General features: G+C 40.3%; 2 protein-coding genes across 2 annotated transcripts in view; one reads left to right on the forward strand and one right to left on the reverse strand.

Annotated features, from left to right (window-relative positions):
* Positions 1–12,930, forward strand: part of USP53 (ubiquitin specific peptidase 53) — a 74,741-nt gene extending 61,811 nt beyond the window's left edge. Inside the window, exons 15-16 of the mRNA XM_049786845.1 lie at positions 10,017–10,113; positions 10,942–12,930. Coding sequence (XP_049642802.1) covers positions 10,017–10,113; positions 10,942–11,890 — 1,046 coding nt within the window. The 3' untranslated portion in view covers positions 11,891–12,930. The remainder of the gene's footprint in view (positions 1–10,016; positions 10,114–10,941) is intronic.
* A 2,285-nt stretch (positions 12,931–15,215) lies between these two features.
* C14H4orf3 (chromosome 14 C4orf3 homolog) lies at positions 15,216–18,168 on the reverse strand. The gene is made up of 2 exons (XM_049786975.1): positions 17,963–18,168; positions 15,216–15,611 (listed from the first exon to the last, which is right to left on the reverse strand). Coding segments are annotated over exons 1-2 (198 nt in total). The 5' UTR covers positions 18,160–18,168; the 3' UTR covers positions 15,216–15,610.
* Between the last annotated feature and the right edge of the window lie 1,830 nt (positions 18,169–19,998).

Consider the following 19,998-nt stretch of genomic DNA (forward strand, 5'->3'; position numbering starts at 1 on the left):
TATTGGTAACACATAGGAGCCCAGAATCAAAAAATAATGGAAATAGTCTGAACACATTTAGAGAGAAATGAAGGAAAACGATGTTTGAAGGTACTATTGAGTTCCCAATCAAGGACTCTGCTTTTAAATTGTAAGGTTCAGAGAATTATAAGGGATCAAATTTTCACAGTAATGAGTCATGAAGAACAGATTGTATATTTTGTTTTTAGTCCTATAGTATCCTTAAGGCATTTATGAAGGTAATTTTTCAGAATATTGACATTGAGTGTGATTACTTACTAAACTATTCTGTTTTCATTAAGTTGTATAATATCAAAAGGAAACACTTATATTAGGGAAATAGCTTTCCTTTCCCATATTAAAATGTCTCGCCTGTTTAAAGATCTGATAAAAGTCCAGTCATTAAATATTACAGGAAACAGTAAAGGTCTGGCTAGGAATTAACAGCAGAAGTTGGTGAGACTGAACAATAAGCGGCAAGTTTAGTATTCTTTACAAAATGATGTTGGCTTCCTGCTAGTAATACATACACAAGGTCATAGAGATTTTGATGTCAAGAGTGCATTGATACAAAAGCTTTGTAGTTCATTTCCTTGTGTTATATGAAAGCCCAAGGGGACGTGTATTTGTGTGTATGTGTTGTCAGGGTTTGAACTCGACCTCACACTGGTGTAGCATGAACTCTTATTTCTGAGGCCACATCCCTACCTCTCCAGTTGTTTTTTTAAACTCTGGTAAAATTCATTTTCATCATTTTTCAGTGACAGTCCAGTGGTATTAAGTCTATTACACTGTTCTGCAATCATCACCATTATCCATTTCTAGAACTCTTTTTTTTTTCTCAAACTGAGACTCAAATTTAATAGCCATTAATTACCCATTTCTTACACCCTTCAGCTCCTGGACCAACCACTGGGCCATTTCTGGGTCATGTAATTACTTCTGCTGTACTAAGCTTAGAAGCATCCCATAGTTCTTTCAGATCATATTTGTCATGTGAACCTTTGTAGATATCCATGCATCACTGTCATCTAAGTGGGGGCTTCCCTGCTCAGACTAGGGTTGTTTTTTTGGTTTTTGTTTTTTAGTTTGTTTGTTTTTTATTTACCAAAGCTAAATTCTTGCCCTATGGGGATTTTTTTCCCAGTAAGGTAGAATTTAATTCTTGGTATTTGATATAATGTTCTTGTTCTTTTTCAAAATATGGGGACACACTTGATCCTAAGAATCACATTTACTTTACATCGTAGCAAAAATCTTAGAAACTGAAAGATCCAGGGCCAGAGAGATAGCATGGAGGTAAGGCGTTTGCCTTGCATGCCGAAGATCAGTGGTTCGAATCCCGGCATCCCATATGGTCCCCTGAGCCTGCCAGGAGCGTAGAGCCAGGACTAACCCCTGAGAGCTGCTGGAGACCCAAAAACAAAAAAAAAAAAAAAAAAGAAGAAGAAGAAGAAAAAGAAAAAGAAAGACCCATAGAAACTTTTTATTTTCATAATGCTTGACATTGTAAGTTAATTTTATCATGTTTATAAGTCTCTAAGTTTGCTTAATGATAGAGAACTTAAAATCTGTAATAATGCTGTTAAAAGTATTTTATTGATGTTTCTTTGTTGACAAGATAGACCTTCTGTGTCATTATGAATTATGCTGCATAAATCCATTCATGTCTGCTATTAATAGCTCAAAGGCAATTCTTTATTTGTTGAAATTCTGTGGTGTCATTAGATTGTTTTAGTTCTTTTTCTTTGTAAGAGCCACTTCTTAGAATTTCAAATGCCTTGAGTCACAATCAAGACAAGAAATGATGTATTCAGAAGTCCAGAGTCAGGAGAAGTATACATTAGTTGGAAAGTACATGTATTCTGGGATATGCTGCCCTGGAATGCATGCATGGAATTTGTCAGGTGAGGAATAGAGGGGCAGAGAAAGCCAAGTTCTGATGAAAGCTCTGTGCTGTTTTTAGATTCAGCAGTGAGTGGAAAGCACCAAAGGAGGAGACAATGGCATGCTCCTGTAGGTATTTTAGAAAAGACAGTTGGAGGGGTACTGCAAAGGGGGAATTTGGAGCAGTGGAAGAAAATTATTAAAATGTTGAGTTTCCTCTCTGAGGCGAGAAAGAGTGAGGATATAAAATAAGAATGCTATAACAATGTGAAAGTATCAGGGTCCAGGAAGGTCTGAGAATGTGCTCAAACAGTCAAGCTTGTGTTTTATATGACAGATAAATATAGAGTGGGGAGTCAGCAGAGGGCTCACCATTTACCAAGTTCAGGACTATATGGAGAAGAAAGGAACCTGGGAAGACAGGAGAGGCAGCTCAATAGATGAGCATATGCTTTGCATGCAAGAAGCCCAGGTTCTATCCTTGAGCACCGCTATGACAGATCCCAAAGCACAGACCTGCATGTTCTTGAATTCTGGTTCTTGGTATTCAGCCATTTATAGTTTTTAGTACTGTATTTTTAAATCTTAGGTAACATAAAGTCTAGACAGTCAGTTTTGTTTTACTATTATATATATGTCTTCTAAGCCCATCTTTTCAGATAAAGTATATATTCTGATTTCTTGAATATTAGACCTCGGATATGTTTGGATATATTACCAAGTTTGGCATTATTCTGTGCCAGGTGTTAAAAGTGGATGGTCTTAGAGTTGCAGAGAACCTCAGGCCAAAATTCACAGTAAAGACACATGGATGCTCTGTCAGCAGAAGAGAAAAATAGCACATCTATTTTTAAGTTCACTGGAATTCTGAAGTCAGATCTCTTGGTTGAGTGCCTGCCATAAAGATATCAATTTTCGACTATTTTTAAAAACCCTCTGCTGCCTCCTACTGTCCATTGTGCGGAAGCCTCGATAAAATCAGATCTTTTAAGAATCAAGTATATATTTTTTCCTTGTGTTTGTATATAATCATTTTATGGATAAGTAAATTGAACATCTTAAAGTCAATATCAGTAAATGGAAAAATATAATACAGCTTCAAATGATAATAAAATGAGGAGGTCTGCCTGTGTTTCTGAATCCCTGAAGGTTTCCTCAGAGGCCTAGGGAGTGCACCCCAAAAAAACTGCATTTTGAAGCTGCCCAGTGAGTATATTCTGGCTGTGGCGGTCCCCGTTTAATAAGCTGAGCTCTCTGGCCTGTGGAGGCTTCGCCCTTCTGTGCCTTTGTTCACTCTGAGGACTTCAAGGGAAACTTCTCCTGCGCCTGTCTGCCTGTGATTCTGAATCCCTGAAGGTTTCCTCAGAGGCCTAGGGAGCCCACTCCCAAAAAACCTGCATTTTGAAGCAGCCCAGTGAGTACATTCTGGCTGTGGGGGTCCCCGTCCAATAAGCTGAGCTCTCTGGCCTGCGGAGGCTCCGCCCTGCTGTGCCTTTGTTCGCTCTGAGGACTGTCAACTAGAGGCAGCAGAAGAGCTTCGCTTCGCTTCGCAACTGCACACTCTTTCTAACCAATGAACCCCACCACAACATGCAGGAAAAACCACACTACAAGCGTGACAATGGGGAAACCTCGCAGGCAAACACCATGCACAGAGAATGAAGATGAAAGCTCTGATGACCTAATAAATTCCAACCACCTGATTAACCTGTCAGATAAGGAACTTAAAATAGCAATATGGCAGATGTTTGAAGAACTCAAAGAACGCATAGATCGATCTGAACAGAACACAAAGACAGAAATCAGAAAACTCCAAACTGAAATAACAGATCTGAAAAATACAGTAGCTCAACTGAAAACCTCAATGGATAGCCTTGCCATCAGGGTATCAGCAGCTGAGGAGAGAATCGGAGTACTGGAAGATGTGATGCAGAAAAACTCAACACAACAGAAGAAATTGGAAAAGAACCTTAAGACAAATGAACAGGCAATGGAAAAAGTACTCAAGGAATGCGAACAGATGAAAATAGAAGTCTTTAATAAACTCAACAGAAACAACGTAAGAATTATTGGAGTCCCAGAGACCTAGAAAGGAGATCTCCAGGAAGAATCAACTGTCAAAGACATCATCAAAGAGATACTCCCAGAGTTAAAGACTACATGCAATCAAATCCTGCATGCCCGAAGAGAACCACTAAAAGAAACCCAAAGAAAAACACCCCAAGACACATCCTCACAATGACAAATCCCACAGATAGAGATAGAATACTGAAAGCAGCAAGATCAAAAAGGGAAATTACATTCAAAGGAGCATCCCTAAGACTTACAGCAGACATGTCACAAGAAACTCTGAAGGCCAGAAGACAGTGGTGGGATATTGTGACAAGACTGAATGAAATGAATGCCTCACCGAGAATACTGTACCCAGCCCAACTCATGTTCAGGTTTGAAGGAAGAATACATAGCTTCATGGATAAACAACAGCTCAGAAACTTCACAGATGATAAACCAGCCTTAAAGGAAAAACTGACAGGTCTACTCTAAGACAAGAGAGACCAACAAACACAGCAAACTTATCTACAAAGATGACATTAAGTCCTATGACAATCATCTCCCTCAATGTCAATGGACTAAATTCACCAAGTAAAAGACACAGAGTGGCAAAATGGGTCAAAAAGATGAATCCAACCTTCTGCTGCCTACAAGAAACACATCTGAATAGTCAGAACAAACATAGACTCAAAATCAAAGGTCTGGAGGAAAATCATCCAAGCAAACAACACCCTCAAAAAAGCTGGGTGGCCATATTAATATCTGATGACATCAACTTTATACTCAAAAAAGTGGTAAGGGACAAAGATGGACACTATGTACTAATCAAGGGATATGTGCAACAGGAAGAAATCAGACAATTAGACATATATGCACCAATGAGAGACCAGCAAATTATCTAATACAATTACTGACAAATCTGAAAGAAGAAATCAATAATAACACAATAATTGTGGGAGACCTCAACACGGCCCTATCAACACTTGATAGGTCAACCAGACTGAAACCCAACAAAAACATACTAGCCCTGAAAAGAGTTATGGAAGAAAGAGGACTAGTAGATATATACAGGACACTCCATCCCAAAAAAACCTGGATACACATTCTTCTCCAATATATTTGGATCATTCTCCAGAATAGACTACATACTGACACATAAAACATAACTCCATAAAATCAAGGAGATAGAAATCTTGCAGGCTACCTTTGCTGACCACAAGGCTCTGAAATTAGATGTGACAAACAACAAACACAGCAAACTTATCTACAAAGATGACATTAAGTCCTATGACAATCATCTCCCTCAATGTCAATGGACTAAATTCACCAAGTAAAAGACACAGAGTGGCAAAATGGGTCAAAAAGATGAATCCAACCTTCTGCTGCCTACAAGAAACACATCTGAATAGTCAGAACAAACATAGACTCAAAATCAAAGGTCTGGAGGAAAATCATCCAAGCAAACAACACCCTCAAAAAAGCTGGGTGGCCATATTAATATCTGATGACATCAACTTTATACTCAAAAAAGTGGTAAGGGACAAAGATGGACACTATGTACTAATCAAGGGATATGTGCAACAGGAAGAAATCAGACAATTAGACATATATGCACCAATGAGAGACCAGCAAATTATCTAATACAATTACTGACAAATCTGAAAGAAGAAATCAATAATAACACAATAATTGTGGGAGACCTCAACACGGCCCTATCAACACTTGATAGGTCAACCAGACTGAAACCCAACAAAAACATACTAGCCCTGAAAAGAGTTATGGAAGAAAGAGGACTAGTAGATATATACAGGACACTCCATCCCAAAAAAACCTGGATACACATTCTTCTCCAATATATTTGGATCATTCTCCAGAATAGACTACATACTGACACATAAAACATAACTCCATAAAATCAAGGAGATAGAAATCTTGCAGGCTACCTTTGCTGACCACAAGGCTCTGAAATTAGATGTGAACTACAAAGCCACACAGAAGAAAAACTTTAACAATTGGAAATTAAACACCCTGCTAGTGAACAACCAGTGGATCCAAGATGAAATCAAAAAGGAAATCAAAACTTTCCTGGAAACAAATGATAATGAAGACACAAACTGCCAGAATCTATGGGACACAGCAAAAGCGGTCCTGAGAGGAAAATTTATAGCTCTACAAGCACACATCAGGAAGGAAGAAGGGACATACCTGAATAACTTAATGACACAGCTCAAAAAATTAGAAAATGACCAACAAAAGGAACCAAAAATAGGGATACAGAAGGAAATAACAAAGCTGAAAGCAGAACTCAATGAAGTGGAAAACCAAAAAACAATCCGAAAGATCAAGGAAAGCAGAAGTTGGTTCTTTGAAAAAATAAACACGATTGATAGACCATTGACAAAACTCACAAAGAGAGAGAGAAATCTGATAACCCATATTAGAAATGAAAAGGGGGGAGATCACGACAGATATTGCAGAGATCCAAAGGGTAATCAGAGACTACTTTGAGAAACTGTATGTTACTAAACATGAGAACCTAGAAGAAATGGAAAAATTCTTGGACATTTATAACCTTCCACATTTAAGTAAGGAGGATGTAGCATATCTAAACACCCCCATCACTACTGAGGAAATTGAAACTGTAATCAAACATCTGCCCAAAAAGAAAGGCCCAGGCCCAGATGGATTTCCTAATGAATTTTTTTAAATCTTTTGAGAGGAGCTACTACCAATCCTAGCCAAGCTCTTCCATGAAATTTTAAAAACGGGAACACTCCCAAACAGCTTTTATGCAGCCAATATCACCTTGATACCAAAACCAGACAGAGATACTGCCAAAAAAGAAAATCACAGACCAATATCCCTGATGAATGCTGATGTAAAGATCTTCAACAAAATCCTGGCAAATGGGATCCAATGCATCATCAAGAAGATCATACACTATGACCAAGTAGGTTTCATCCCAGGAATGCAAGGATGGTTTAACATCCGTAAATCTATCAACATCATACACAACGTCAACAAGAAGAAAAATAAAAATCACATGATCATATCAAAGATGCAGAGAAAGCATTTGATAAGGTCCAACACCCATGCTTGATCAAAACTCTCAGCAAGATGGGAATGGAAGGAACCTTTCTTTTTGTGTGTGTGTGTGTGTGTGTGTGTGTGTGTGTGTGTGTGTGTGTGGTTTTTGGGTCACACCCAGCAATGCTTAGGGGTTAATCCTGGCTCCAGGGTCAGAAATTGCTCCTGGCAGGCACGGGGGACCATATGGGACGCTGGGATTTGAACCGATGATCTCCTGCATGAAAGGCAAATGCCTTACCTCCATGCTATTTCTTCATCCCCGAAGTAACCTTTCTCAATCTAGTTGAAGCCATCTACCACAAGCCAATGGCAAATATTATCCTGAATGGAGAAAACTTAAAAGCCTTTCCTCTAAATTCTGATACAAGACAAGGCTGTCCGCTCTCACCACTCCTCTTCAACATAGTACTGGAAGTTCTTGCTATAGCAATCAGGCAAGAAAAAGATATCAAGGGAATCCAGATAGGAAAGGAAGAAGTCAAGCTCTCAATGTTTGCAGATGACAGGATACTCTACTTAGAAAACCCTAAAGACTCTACCATAAAGCTTCTAGAAACAATAGATTCATATAGCAAGGTGGCAGGCTGCAAAATCAATGGCCTTTTTATACACCAATAATGATAGGGAAGGGATGGAAGTCAGGAAGGCAATCCCATTCACAATAGTGCCACACAAACTCAAATATCTTGGAGTCAACTTGACCAAAGACGTGAAGGACCTATACAAAGAAAACTATAAAGCCCTGCTCCAAGAAATAAGAGAGGACACACGGAAATGAAAACACATACCCTGCTCATGGATTGGCAGGATTAACATCATCAAAATGGTAATACTCCCCAAAGCATTATACAGATTTAATGCGATCCCCTTAAAAATACCAGTGACATTCTTCAAAGAAGTGGATCAAACACTTATGAAGTTTATCTGGAACAATAAACACCGTTGAATAGCTAAAGCACTCCTAGGGAAAAGGAAAATGAGAGGCATTACTTTCCCCAACTTCAAACTATACTACAAAGCAATAGTTATCAAAACAGCATAGTATTGGAATAAAGACAGACCCTCAGATCAGTGGAATAGGCTTGAGTTCTCAGACATTGTCCCCCAGACATACAATGACCTAATTTTTGACAAAGGAGCAAGAAATTCTAAGTGGAGTGAGGAAAATCTCTTCAACAAGTGGTGCTGGCAGAACTGGTTAGCCACTTGCAAAAAAAGCGAACATAGACCCCCAGTTAACATCATGTATGAAGGTAAAATCCAAATGGATTAAAGACCTTGATATCAGACCTGATACCATAAGGTATATAGAACAACACGTCGGTAAAGCACTCCATGACATTGAGACTAAAGGCATCTTCAAGGAGGAAACTACACTTTCCAAACAAGTGGAAGCAGAGATCAACAGATGGGAATACATTAAATTGAGAAGCTTCTGCACCTCAAAAGAAATAGTGCCCAGGATACAAGAGTCACCCACCGAGTGGGAGAAACTATTCACCCAACACCCATCAGATAAGGGGCTAATATCCAAAATATACAGGGCACTGACAGAACCTTACAAGAAAAAAAATCTAATCCCATCAAAAAATGGGGAAAAGAAATGAATAGACACTTTGATTAAAAAAAAGAAATACAAAAGGCCAAAAGGCACATGAAAAAATGCTCCTCTTCACTAATCATCAGGGAGATGCAAATCAAAACAACAATGAGATACCACCTCACAGCACAGAGATTGGCGCACATCACAAAGAATGAGAACAATCAGTGCTGGCGGGGATGTGGAGAGAAAGGAACTCTTATCCACTGCTGGTGGGAATGCCGTCTAGTCCAACCTCTATGGAAAGCGATAAGGAGATTCCTCCAAAATCTGGAAATTGAGCTCCTATTCGACCCAGCTCTTCCACTCCTAGGAATATACCCTAAGAACACAAGAATACAATACAAAAAACCCTTCCTCACACCTATATTTATTGCAGCACTATTCACAATAACCAGGCTCTGGAAACAACCAAGATGCCTTTCAACAGAGGAATGTCTAAAGAAACTATGGTACATATACACAGTGGAATATTATGCAGCCATTAGGATAGATGAAGTCATGAAATTTTCCTATACATGGATGTACATGGAATCTATCATGCTGAGTGAAATAAGTCGGGGGGGGGGGGAGAGAGAGAGAGAGAGAGAGAGAGAGAGAGAGAGAGAGAGAGAGAGAGAGAGAGAAACGCAGAATAGTCTCACTCATCTATGGGTTTTACGAAAAATAAAAATCATTTTTGCAATAATCCTCAGACAAAATGAGAGGAGGTCTAGAACTTCTAGCTCACTTTATGAAGCTCACCACAAAGAGTGGTGAGTGCAGTTATAGAAATAATTACACAGAGAACTACCACAATTATGTGAATGAATGTAGGAACTGGAAAGCCTGTCTGGAGTACAGGTGGGGGTGGGGTGGGATCGAGGGAGATTTGGGACATTGGTGGTGGGAATGTTGCACTGGTGAAGGGGGAGTGTTTTTTACATGACTGAAACCTAATCACAATCATTTATGTAATCAAGATGTTTAAATAAAGAAAAAAAGTTAAAAAAATAAATAAAGGGGCCGGAGAGATAGCATGGAGGTAAGGCGTTTGCCTTTCATGCAGGAGGTCATCGGTTCGAATCCCGGCGTCCCATATGGTCCCCCATGCCTGCCAGGAACAATTTCTGAGCCTGGAGCCAGGAATAATCCCTGAGCACTGCCGGGTATGACCCAAAAATCACAAAAAATAAATAAATAAATAAAAATAAATAAATAAATAAAATAAAAATAAAATGAGGAAAGAACTATTAATTTCATATAAGTTTTAAGAAAATAGATGTTATTTGAGCTGAATCTTGAAACTTTAAAATTGTTTTACTAACTAGACTTACATGAAAAGTATAAATGGAATAAATTCTAAGTTTACTTAAAGTAATTTTATTTTTTTCCCTTTTTTCCTCAGGCTTTAGAAAAGAAATCAAGAACTTGGAAGTAGACCATTTATCCCATGATTCCCACTTAGAACAACATTTACAAATAAAAACTCCTTTGATAAGAAGGTAATTGTATAAAGATAGGTATTTGGAAAGATTACAGTCTCTTAGATGTGTTTATTTTCCATAATATTTGCATGCAACATTTACTTTGAAAGGATTGAGCCTACTATCTTAAATCATGAAAATAATATAGATCTTATGAAGAGGTATTACAGAATAAATATGAAGTTTTTAATGGCATTCTTATTTTATAAAAATCTGAGATTCATCAATGGAATGCAAATGTGATGAGAGTATTTATCTGACTAGCAAAAGCCTCAAGATATTCCTTTGTTTTGCTCTACTAGGAATGATAATTGAGGAAAGATAATTAATTACATACAGAAATATATTTTGCAATTGATAATAATTTATCTTCACTTTAGAAGTTAATGATGGTCCAAATAAGATTAATCTTGATTTAACTAGATTATTCATAATTAGTTGTTATCTTTATAGCACTATAAGCAAAATGAAAATCCCTTTTTTCTGTTGGTGGTGGTTGGGTAGTGCAGTTGTATCATGCTCCTTAAATCCCTGTTACATTTCATCACAAATATAATTTGTTTATAAATTGATTTTTTTAATGTGCTCTAATTGGATTCTGGTTTGGGTAATAGCAAGTCTTTCTGTAAGCATTTATATGCCCCAGCTAAAGACTTTGGATTCATGAAGTATAAAATGTTAATGACACAAATATCTTCTCATCCCTTTTGTTCCATTACAGAGATGGCACAAAGTAAATATATAGAAGGAAGTTAGGCTCTAGGACAAATGTTCGGGTTTTCTCCTCTAGTTTTGAATATTTGAATATGTTCATTTAGCTTATTAGGCTTTGATTTCATTTTCCAGGTCACATACACATGAAACAAATGAGAAGTTATTCTCTTCATCTAGTCCACAAATACTCAAAGACCAGCCAGCAAAAGAGCATCTCCCTCAGTCAGAGGAACAGAAACTTGAAAAGTCAAGTGAACCCAAATTTTCTGAACAGCTTCACTTGGAAAATTCTGCGAGAACAGGCTTACTTTTTCACACGGAGGATAATTCCATTTCTGGAAAGAAAGCGAACAGTAATGAAGCAGTTGTGACGTCACCTTTGTGGTCTTCACACCTGAGAACTGTTGGGGTAAAGTCAGAAACTGGCTCCCTCAACCAGCAGCAAACAAGAATGGAGCAGGGTGACTCAGAAAACTCTTTATCCAGGGACCATGTCACTCAGTCACCCTGCAGGTCCAATGGTTGTCAGATGCCAAAACTTGTTTGTCAGAATCCACCACCTCCTTTGCCACCAAAGAAATACACTATAAACGCTGTGCCATGGCCAGAGAAAAACGACTCCATACCTGACATTAAATTTAGAGACACACGTAAAGCTAATTCTTCGAATCTTCTGAAGCATACAGCATCAGAGTTAGATTCAGAAGTGAGTCCCTATGTGAATGAGGAAACATTTCAAGTAAAAGAGCGGGTTGGCAACCCCCCAGACCTCCCGCCTAGCTCTTCAGCTAATGATTTTCAAGCCAACTTACGTTTCAAGCAGACAGTGGATGATGCATTTTGCCAATCAGAAATAGACTCTGTTTCCCCCTGCCCAAATGAGACCATTTCATTTACCACCTATTTCTCAGTTGACAGCTGCATGACTGATACATACAGGCTGAAATACCATCAGAGGCCCAAGCTCTGTTTTCCAGAGAACAATGAATTTGGTCATAATTCGCTGTCTCAGAGTGAGAGAGCTCTAAGACCCGCATTACATAGTAATCTTGGTTCAAACTGCCCATCTGAGCAAAGATAGAAGCCTAATATATAATTGTGATAGATAAATGGTAGAACTGGCAAGCTTCTTAAAGGCCATTTTACTACAGCTTTATAAGGACTGACCAAACCAATGCTAAATGAAATAAAAATATGACGTTTTTAAAGGAAATTAATCATTTTAACTTTATATGTATATATATACTTATATATATTTTTTATTTTGTGATGATAAACTTACTCAGTATTTTAGAAACTTTCTCTTGGCATGCTATGAATTGAAAATTGGGGGGGTGGTAGGGTATCCCAAATATTTTACTATATGCTGCAGATGTATAAAAATTTTGTTCCTTTGTGTGTAGACAGGCTCATGAATACTAAAGAAATCACTCATGTGTAGGTCGGTAATACCAGGTAATACATGGTTTGTGTAAAGCATTATTTGTTTATAAAGCACTTTTTAATGGGTAACCAAGAAAGGACTTTTTTACCCATTTGTTTTGACTTCTGTGATAGTCTATTACAAATGATCCCTTTAAAGACATTTTTTTAAGTTGACCCATGAAACTGACAGCATTTGGGGGGAAAGGAAGCCTTAATCATACAGTAATTTTAAAATTAAATTCTCAACGTCAGAACAGGAAAAACTAATTTTGCTTTATTTTTTAACCTTTGTCTTCCATATTGAATGCCTAGTTTACATAGATTAGGTCCTGGCTGTATTTATAAACATTACTTCAGCCACATAAGCTAAAAATAATGAAGACTTAACTTTGGTCTATTTATTTGTTACATTATTTTTTTCTAATTTTATATGAAATGCAAAAGATTTTTATTTTGGTTTGATTTATTTGGGGCTGCTAATAACCGTGTTAGGAATCTACCTATGGCCCTCCTCTTGGGAATTTCACTGTGATTGCCTGTTTCCCACTCTCATCTTACGAACTCATAGGCTATTAATTCACGTGACTGCTTTTCACGATCTTAAATTTTTTGAAAACCCGTTTCTAGAGTAAATTTCTGCTCCTACTATAGAGAGCTTAATTAGATGTATTATTTGAACATCCCTTTCTTCTACACTAACTAGTAATTTTACCTCAACTACTTTCATGGAGAGGGCTTTAAGTAATAAATGAATTTTTCATTCTGTTGATGATCTTACAAGTAAAATTAAATTATCTTGCCTTATTTTTATTATTGATCATCACTTTTTATTTTTGCTGTTAAGCCGTAGCATACTTTTATATTGTCCACTCAAGACCTGAATCACAAAATCAAAAAGTTCCTTACATTCTTTGACAGATACTTTAGCTGTAAGTTATGAAAAGTTAATTTGTAAATTTAATATTTTGACCAAATTCATTGTATCCCAAAATGTTATTGATTAAAAGTGAGCATTTCCAGAGAAATGAAATATCATTGTTTGTAAAAGTCTAACCTCAGTTACCCAATCATGGTCAAATTTCTGTCTGCCACTTAAAACAGTTCTCAATCATATTTCCCCCTAACAAATTATTATATTGTCTTACTTCAGAAATAGAGTATTAGTTAAAGTGAATTTATCTTTAAAAGAAAGCTTATTATGAACATAATTTTTAGTATGGAGGACTGGTATATGTTGTCAGGTTTGTAAATTTATATTTGAAGTGTCAATATATTTAACTTTTATAAACTAGAGAAACATTGTAAACTGGAGAAAATGGTTTACTTCAGTTATTTTTAACAACTTTAAATGTAGATTAAAATTTGCCTCTGATTTTCTCATAAAAATGTACTATTTGAAGTATTTAAAATAATTCTTATACATAATAGCAGTCTCGTTGATTCATAGTGTGTGTGTGTCTGTGTGTCTGGGTGGGGGTGCGGGTGGGGGTGTGTGGTATATGGCATTAAATCCTAAGCTCTTTCATGAGAGCTAAGAACATTGAGCTGTTTCTCCTAAAGAAGTTTTCTCTTTCCAATTCACAACTGAGAATATAAATAGAAACATCCTATTTATTTTCTTAATGAAAACTTCTGAATCAAGAATTCCACTCACCAGCCATTTGTTTTTATATTTATTAACAACACTCCTAATATAGGTTAAATATATGTTTACTAAGTAATCGATCATGTGAAATTATTTTCATAAGGTACGTTATTTATGTTTATAAACGTTTTCATCTTAAAACTTACAAAAATTTTTAAGATAAATTTACTTTCACATTAATATAGTTGAACAGATTATTCTTTTTGTTACATGTTACATGAGCTCTGATTTCCATGTTCATCCTCCCACACTCGATACATAGTATGCATTTTAGAGCAAGTAAATTTAAGGTATACAATTTGTACTAAAAAGTGCAAATCAAACCAAATGAAGCTATATAATAAAACATTTCTCAGACAGAGTTTATCTTCTCAGTGAAATCTGTTGTTTCCCTAAGTTTGCAGAAGATTCTCTCCAGATAGAGGCAACACCATAACAGCATAATCTTGTAGACAATTAAAATAATCTCAAATCAATTCCTAGGATTCGGTTTTGTTCTAATCCTAACTGCCATTCTGAAAAGGCAGAGGGTAGTGTTTACCAATGAATGCCTTGGTTCCAAGGGAGGAATCATCCCTAAAATATTTAGGTATCTTATGTCAGATGCCACCAATTTTCAATGAGTGCCCAATTCCGACATAGTAAAGAGTTGCTATTATAAAATAGGATATCTTTTCTCAAGCTACAAGCATCAGATTTAGGAGTGCATCCTCTTACTGAAAATGTCTAAATCTTCCAAAGATTAAATCTTAACTTAAGATTTAATCAATTAGCAGCAATCAGCTCAGTGAAGGAATGGTTTTAGTCTGTTCTTTTTTTTTTTTTTTTGGTTTTTGGGCCACACCCTGTGACGCTCAGGGGTTACTCCTGCCTATGCGTTCAGAAGTTGCTCCTGGCTTCTTGGGGGACCATATGGGACGCCGGGGGATCGAACCGAGGTCCGTCCTAGGCTAGCGCAGGCAAGGCAGGCACCTTACCTCCAGCGCCACCGCCCGGCCCCGGTTTTAGTCTGTTCTATACCCTGCCACACCTGGTCCCTATTTAGTGTGCAAATATTTGCTAAATGAATAAATGTGCTACTTTGCTGAAGTATTTGAATTACAGACAAAAAACACCTGTCTTGTCCACAAAATCCTTCATTCAACTATATTAATAGTAGATCTGAAAAGAAGCTTTTCAAGAGTTTAAAAGGAAAGGGGAAATGTCAAGTCAGAGGGCACGCAATCTAGTTCTCCAGTATCCAGATCTGCAACTTTAGCCTAAAAGAAAACTGGGACTTAAACGGGGGGACTACTTTTTTAAATTTTTCAATTGTTTTTAGTTTTTCTCAGAATTCTTCCCTTTACCTTATCATGTTAAACACTAGAAAACAATGAAATGTTAAAAAGAAAATCTCCCCCACCCATTTTACTTCTTTTTTAACTGAGGTAATATGGATCATAAATTTTCATTTTGTTCCGTACTCGCAAATGTTACTGTTTTTAAAAAGAATATACTAAATTTTTATAGTTTTATATTCAGTAAAGTCAGATAGATGTGTGATGTTTTCAAATATAAGTAACAGTCCAGTTTATCTATTTAATATGGTCCCCAGTACGTAATAATATAGAAAATAAAAAGTCAAAACTTTGAAATCTTAGTGCACAATCTTGTTTGTCTTCTATGTTGTAGAAGTTTGTAGTCGCATTACTTCAGAAGCCAATTTCTTCATTTAGGCATCAAGCAAATCAATCTGTAAAAAAAAAAATAAGATTTTGTTAACAGTGTTTCATTCCCCATCTTAATATGTATTCCAACTTCAGAAAATCTGGATTCACAGTCACTTACTTATGTTTGATCATTTACATATTGATAAGAGGATTAAAAAGTGGGGGGGGCTGAACTAACCCAAAGATTCTGTTTTCTACCCTGAGCTAAAAATTCAGATCATTAAGAAACAAGAACTAGGGGACGGAGCGATGGCGCAGTGGTCCTTGCACGTGGCTAACCCAGGACGGTGGTTCGGTCCCCCAACCCAGGAGCGATTTCTGAGCGCATAGTCAAGGAGTAATCCCTGAGCGTCACCAGGTGTGGTCCCCTCCAAACACGCGCGCGCGCACACACACACACACACACACACACACACACACACACACACACACGAGCTAGGGGCTGGGCTATTGCACAGTGGTAGCCTTGTCGACTTGGGATGGACCGGGTTCGATTCCCGGTATCCCAAAAGGTCCCCTGAGTCTGCCTGGCGCGATTTCTGAGTGCAGAGCCAGGAGTAACTCTGAGCGTCCCTTGGTGTGGCCCAAAAAGCAAAAAGAAAAGAAACGAAAACAAAACCCTACATTTGAGGCATACTACCCACAAAGACGGGAGAGTGAAGAAGAGGGAAAATTTTCCCTTTACAAAGGGATCGACAGAGATATTGTTTAGGTATCTCCCCACTTTTTCTACTCGCATCTCTCAATTCCGCTTTCAATTTTGTTCCACCAGCCAAGAAACCAGAAAGGAGACCTGGAATGCAGTAAATCCATGTCCAGACCATCGGCAGACACGGGGGATGGGGTGAAGAAAAGCTGCAGTGTTTGTCTTAGAATGGGTGCACACTCCTAAGCTCCTAATATGCCCGGGGGCAGAGTGGGCGCTGACTTGGCTGGAAAGAGCAAGCTCCCAAGTGCTGAGAGCAGTCTGTGTGCGCAGCTCTGCACTTGCTCCAGGCCTCATCTTCAGCTTTCAGCTCAGTCCCTCCGCCAATGGCCCCCTCTAGCAGCTCGGTCCTGGGTCCCCCCTCGGCCTAGGTTGTCTGTCCCCCACCTCCTTATTAATTCCCTGGCAACACTTGGTTTACTGAGCCAGTGGCAATGCCAGTGGAAGGAGAGAAAGTCTGAATTCCATCTGGAAGGTTCTGTGACGGATCAGCGGGCACCTCCGAATGCAATGTGCTGGAGTGCTGCAAAAGGGAGTGAGGGGCTATCAAGAGGCCTCGCAAGAGGGGCAAGAGGGGCGTAAACTGTCACTCAGAGCGGATACAAATCAATCCATTTGGTCCGAGCCGTCAGTTAAGAACCTAAACATAGCCTAGAGTTGGTCTGATGCCAGGAAACTTCAGGGGTCGGGACTCTTTGTATTTAGGCCAAGGTTATTCCTTTCCATTCCCCTCATATTTTGGTGGGCCTATGCAAACAACAATTGCCACTCTAACACCGTTTTTACTGTGCTCCTTTGACTCTAATCCTTAAAAAAAAAAGCCCACTTAAAATTTGACGTTAACTTAAGCTAATATGCATGTGCATGGAAATGTAAAAACTACTATGCCTCTAATGTTTAAGGAGTTATGTAAGTTTTATGGCTTTAGATAGCCTTGTGTACTGTTAAGAAATACTATAATGTGCTACAATCTGGGGCCTTGAGGGACAAAGTAATTGTACATGGATTCTGTTTTATTTATCTTAATGTTCTTTGGCTGAAAGTTCAAAGTGAAGATATCTGGAAGGGGACTTCTTCTGAGAATCATGTTCTGGGTGATTGTCCTTCCACTGTAACTTTACCTTGTCCTCTTTCTTTGTATCTTTGTTCTCATAATTAAAAAAAAAAAAAAAAAAAAAACTAGGGCCCGGAGAGATAGCACAGCGGCGTTTGCCTTGCAAGCAGCCGATCCAGGACCAAAGGTGGTTGGTTCGAATCCCGGTGTCCCATAGGTGTCCCCCGTGCCTGCCAGGAGCTATTTCTGAGCAGACAGCCAGGAGTAACCCCTGAGCAACGCCGGGTGTGGCCCAAAAACCAAAAATAAAAAAAGGAAGAACCTAAACCTGACTTTGCCTGCGCGCTGTGCCCGGCCACCGCCGCTGCCCGGCCGTGGGCAACGCGCTCGTGCGCCCGAGCGAGTCGTCTTCCCGCCGCATGTGCGCCGGCCGCCTGCGGACGCCGCCTGGAGTCCAAGCGGCTGGGAGAAAGTCGGCTCCGGAAAGCTCAGGGCCTCTTCCGCTCGAGCCTTCTCCCTCGTCACAGCCCGGATCAAGGCGCACGCCTGGCGAGGAAGCCGGCTGCGCCTCCCGTTCCGTTCCGCCCGCCGGCCGCCCGCTCGGGGACACTCACCAGGGCAACAAGTACACGAAGAGGAAGAAGAGCAAGTCGAAGAGGACGAAGAGCCACACGTCCAGCCAGTACGAGTGCTTCGGCAACTGCGGCGCCCCGGCCCGCGGCCGCACTTGGTGGTTCTGCTGCGGCGAGCCGGCCTCCTCCGCGCCTCGCCGCTCCCGCAGGGCGCCCCGACCGTCGGCCGCTTCCCGCATCCCGCAGCAGGAGCAGGAGGAGCAGCAGCAGCAGCAGCAGCGGAGCCGCGGGAGTGAGCGCTTTGCTTCTGCCGGCGTCCGCCTTCCGGCAGATGCTGGCAGCCAATGAGCGGCGCGCTGGCTGGCCCCGCCCCCAGCCCTGCGAAAAAGGACTTGTGCCCGCCCCGCCCTCGCCACGCGCATGCGCACCGAGGCCCTGCGGCTTCGTGACCGTTGGCAGGTCCCACAGGCTCGGCTCCGCGCTGACGTCACGACCCGCCCGTGGCTTCAGCTCCGAAAACTGGCCTCGCTGGTTTCTGGGGAGGGGGAAAAGCCCGCAGCGAACCGGAAGCGGCCCTTCCCCATACCTGGCAGGTGACAAGTTGCCTTTTGTTTTGTGGCTTTTGGGTCACACCCGGCGGCGCTCAGGGGTGCCTCCTGACTCCAGGCTCAGAAGTCGCTCCTGGCAGGCTCGGGGGACCTCTGGGATGCCGGGATTCGAAACCCCGGCCTTCTGCATGCGAGGCAAACGCCCTACATCCATGCTACCTCTCCCGCCTCAGAAGTTGCCTTTTATACATACATATATAAAATAGATATTCATATATAATTTATATTTATATATGTATTTTATATATGTATTATCGTATAGTATAGTATGATAGGATTATTAACTATATATTAATAAGATATAATTGTATAATATAAATATATTTACATATATAAAATCTTTAAGGGACCAGAGGATACCATGGAGGCAGGGCATTTGCCTTGCTTGCAGAAGGACGGTGGTTCAAATCCCGGCATCCCCATCCCACATGGTCCCTGAGCCTGCCTGCCAGGAGCGATTTCTGAGCAGAGAGCCAGGAGTGACCCCTGAGCGTCGCCGGGTGTGGCCCAAAAACAAACAAACAAACAAACAAAAAACAGAAAAAATAAAATAAAATCTATATTTAAGCATCATGATTCCAAGCACGATTGTAGTTGGGTCTCAGTCATAACCAGAACACCCCCTTCACCAGCGCCACATTCCCACCACCAATGCACCCACTCCCTCCTTCCCAAACCTGCCTGTTTTCGAGACAGGCGTCTACTTCTCTCACTCACTAACATTGTCGTGCTAGTTGTTAGTGTCAAGTTTCCTCCTGAGACCACCCGAAGCCCCTTCCCCAGCCGTCGCAGAATTCTCCACTGAGGCCTCTGACTTGCAGCAGAATTCACCCCTGACTAGGAGGGTGAACCCCGCCCTGAGCGGGGTTGGTTGTTGGTCAAGGGTGACAGAGCACAAGGCCACTGCATACAGTTCTGAACTGACCTTGGGGCTGTGTCCTCAACAATGACCCCGAAGAGGCACCGGGGGACTGAGTAGGGAAGAGGGACTTTATTGGCCATGGAAGATCTTGGGAAGGTTTAGCGTGGGCTAAAAAGAGAGGAGAGGGGAGCTGCAGGCTCATACAGAAATGGTGATGTCACAGTGTGGTCACACGCCTGTTATTTCCCCCAGGAAATAAACAGATTCATGAGGAAGAAGAGTGAACATAAGAAGGTTAAGGAGCATACAATGAATGGCCTTTTGTCTCGTCTATGGAGAATGACCAAGAGTGGGCACAGAAGTGTGCTTTCTGGGATGCTGAAGGGGACTAGAGGTCAGCAAGAGCTTCACTGCACAATGCCCTCCATTCCATAAGTCCAGTCAGGACGAGTGCAAGAGTCTTAAGTTCCACTTGGGCCAATCAGTCAAAGAAAGCAGGAAGCTTTGGAGCTGGAGTAAACGTGACCAACCTGGGTTTGATCCCAGGCATCCCATATGGTCCCCCAGCCCCTCCCCTCCAGCGCAGCGCCAGGTGTGACCCTTGAGCA

Source organism: Suncus etruscus, chromosome 14 (genome assembly GCF_024139225.1).
Source record: "Suncus etruscus isolate mSunEtr1 chromosome 14, mSunEtr1.pri.cur, whole genome shotgun sequence".
Classification (NCBI taxonomy): domain Eukaryota; kingdom Metazoa; phylum Chordata; class Mammalia; order Eulipotyphla; family Soricidae; genus Suncus; species Suncus etruscus.

Bases quoted from the DNA above. Each gene is read 5' to 3' on its own strand.
- C14H4orf3 (XM_049786975.1), bottom strand. From the start codon at position 18,159: ATGCGGGAAGCGGCCGACGGTCGGGGCGCCCTGCGGGAGCGGCGAGGC.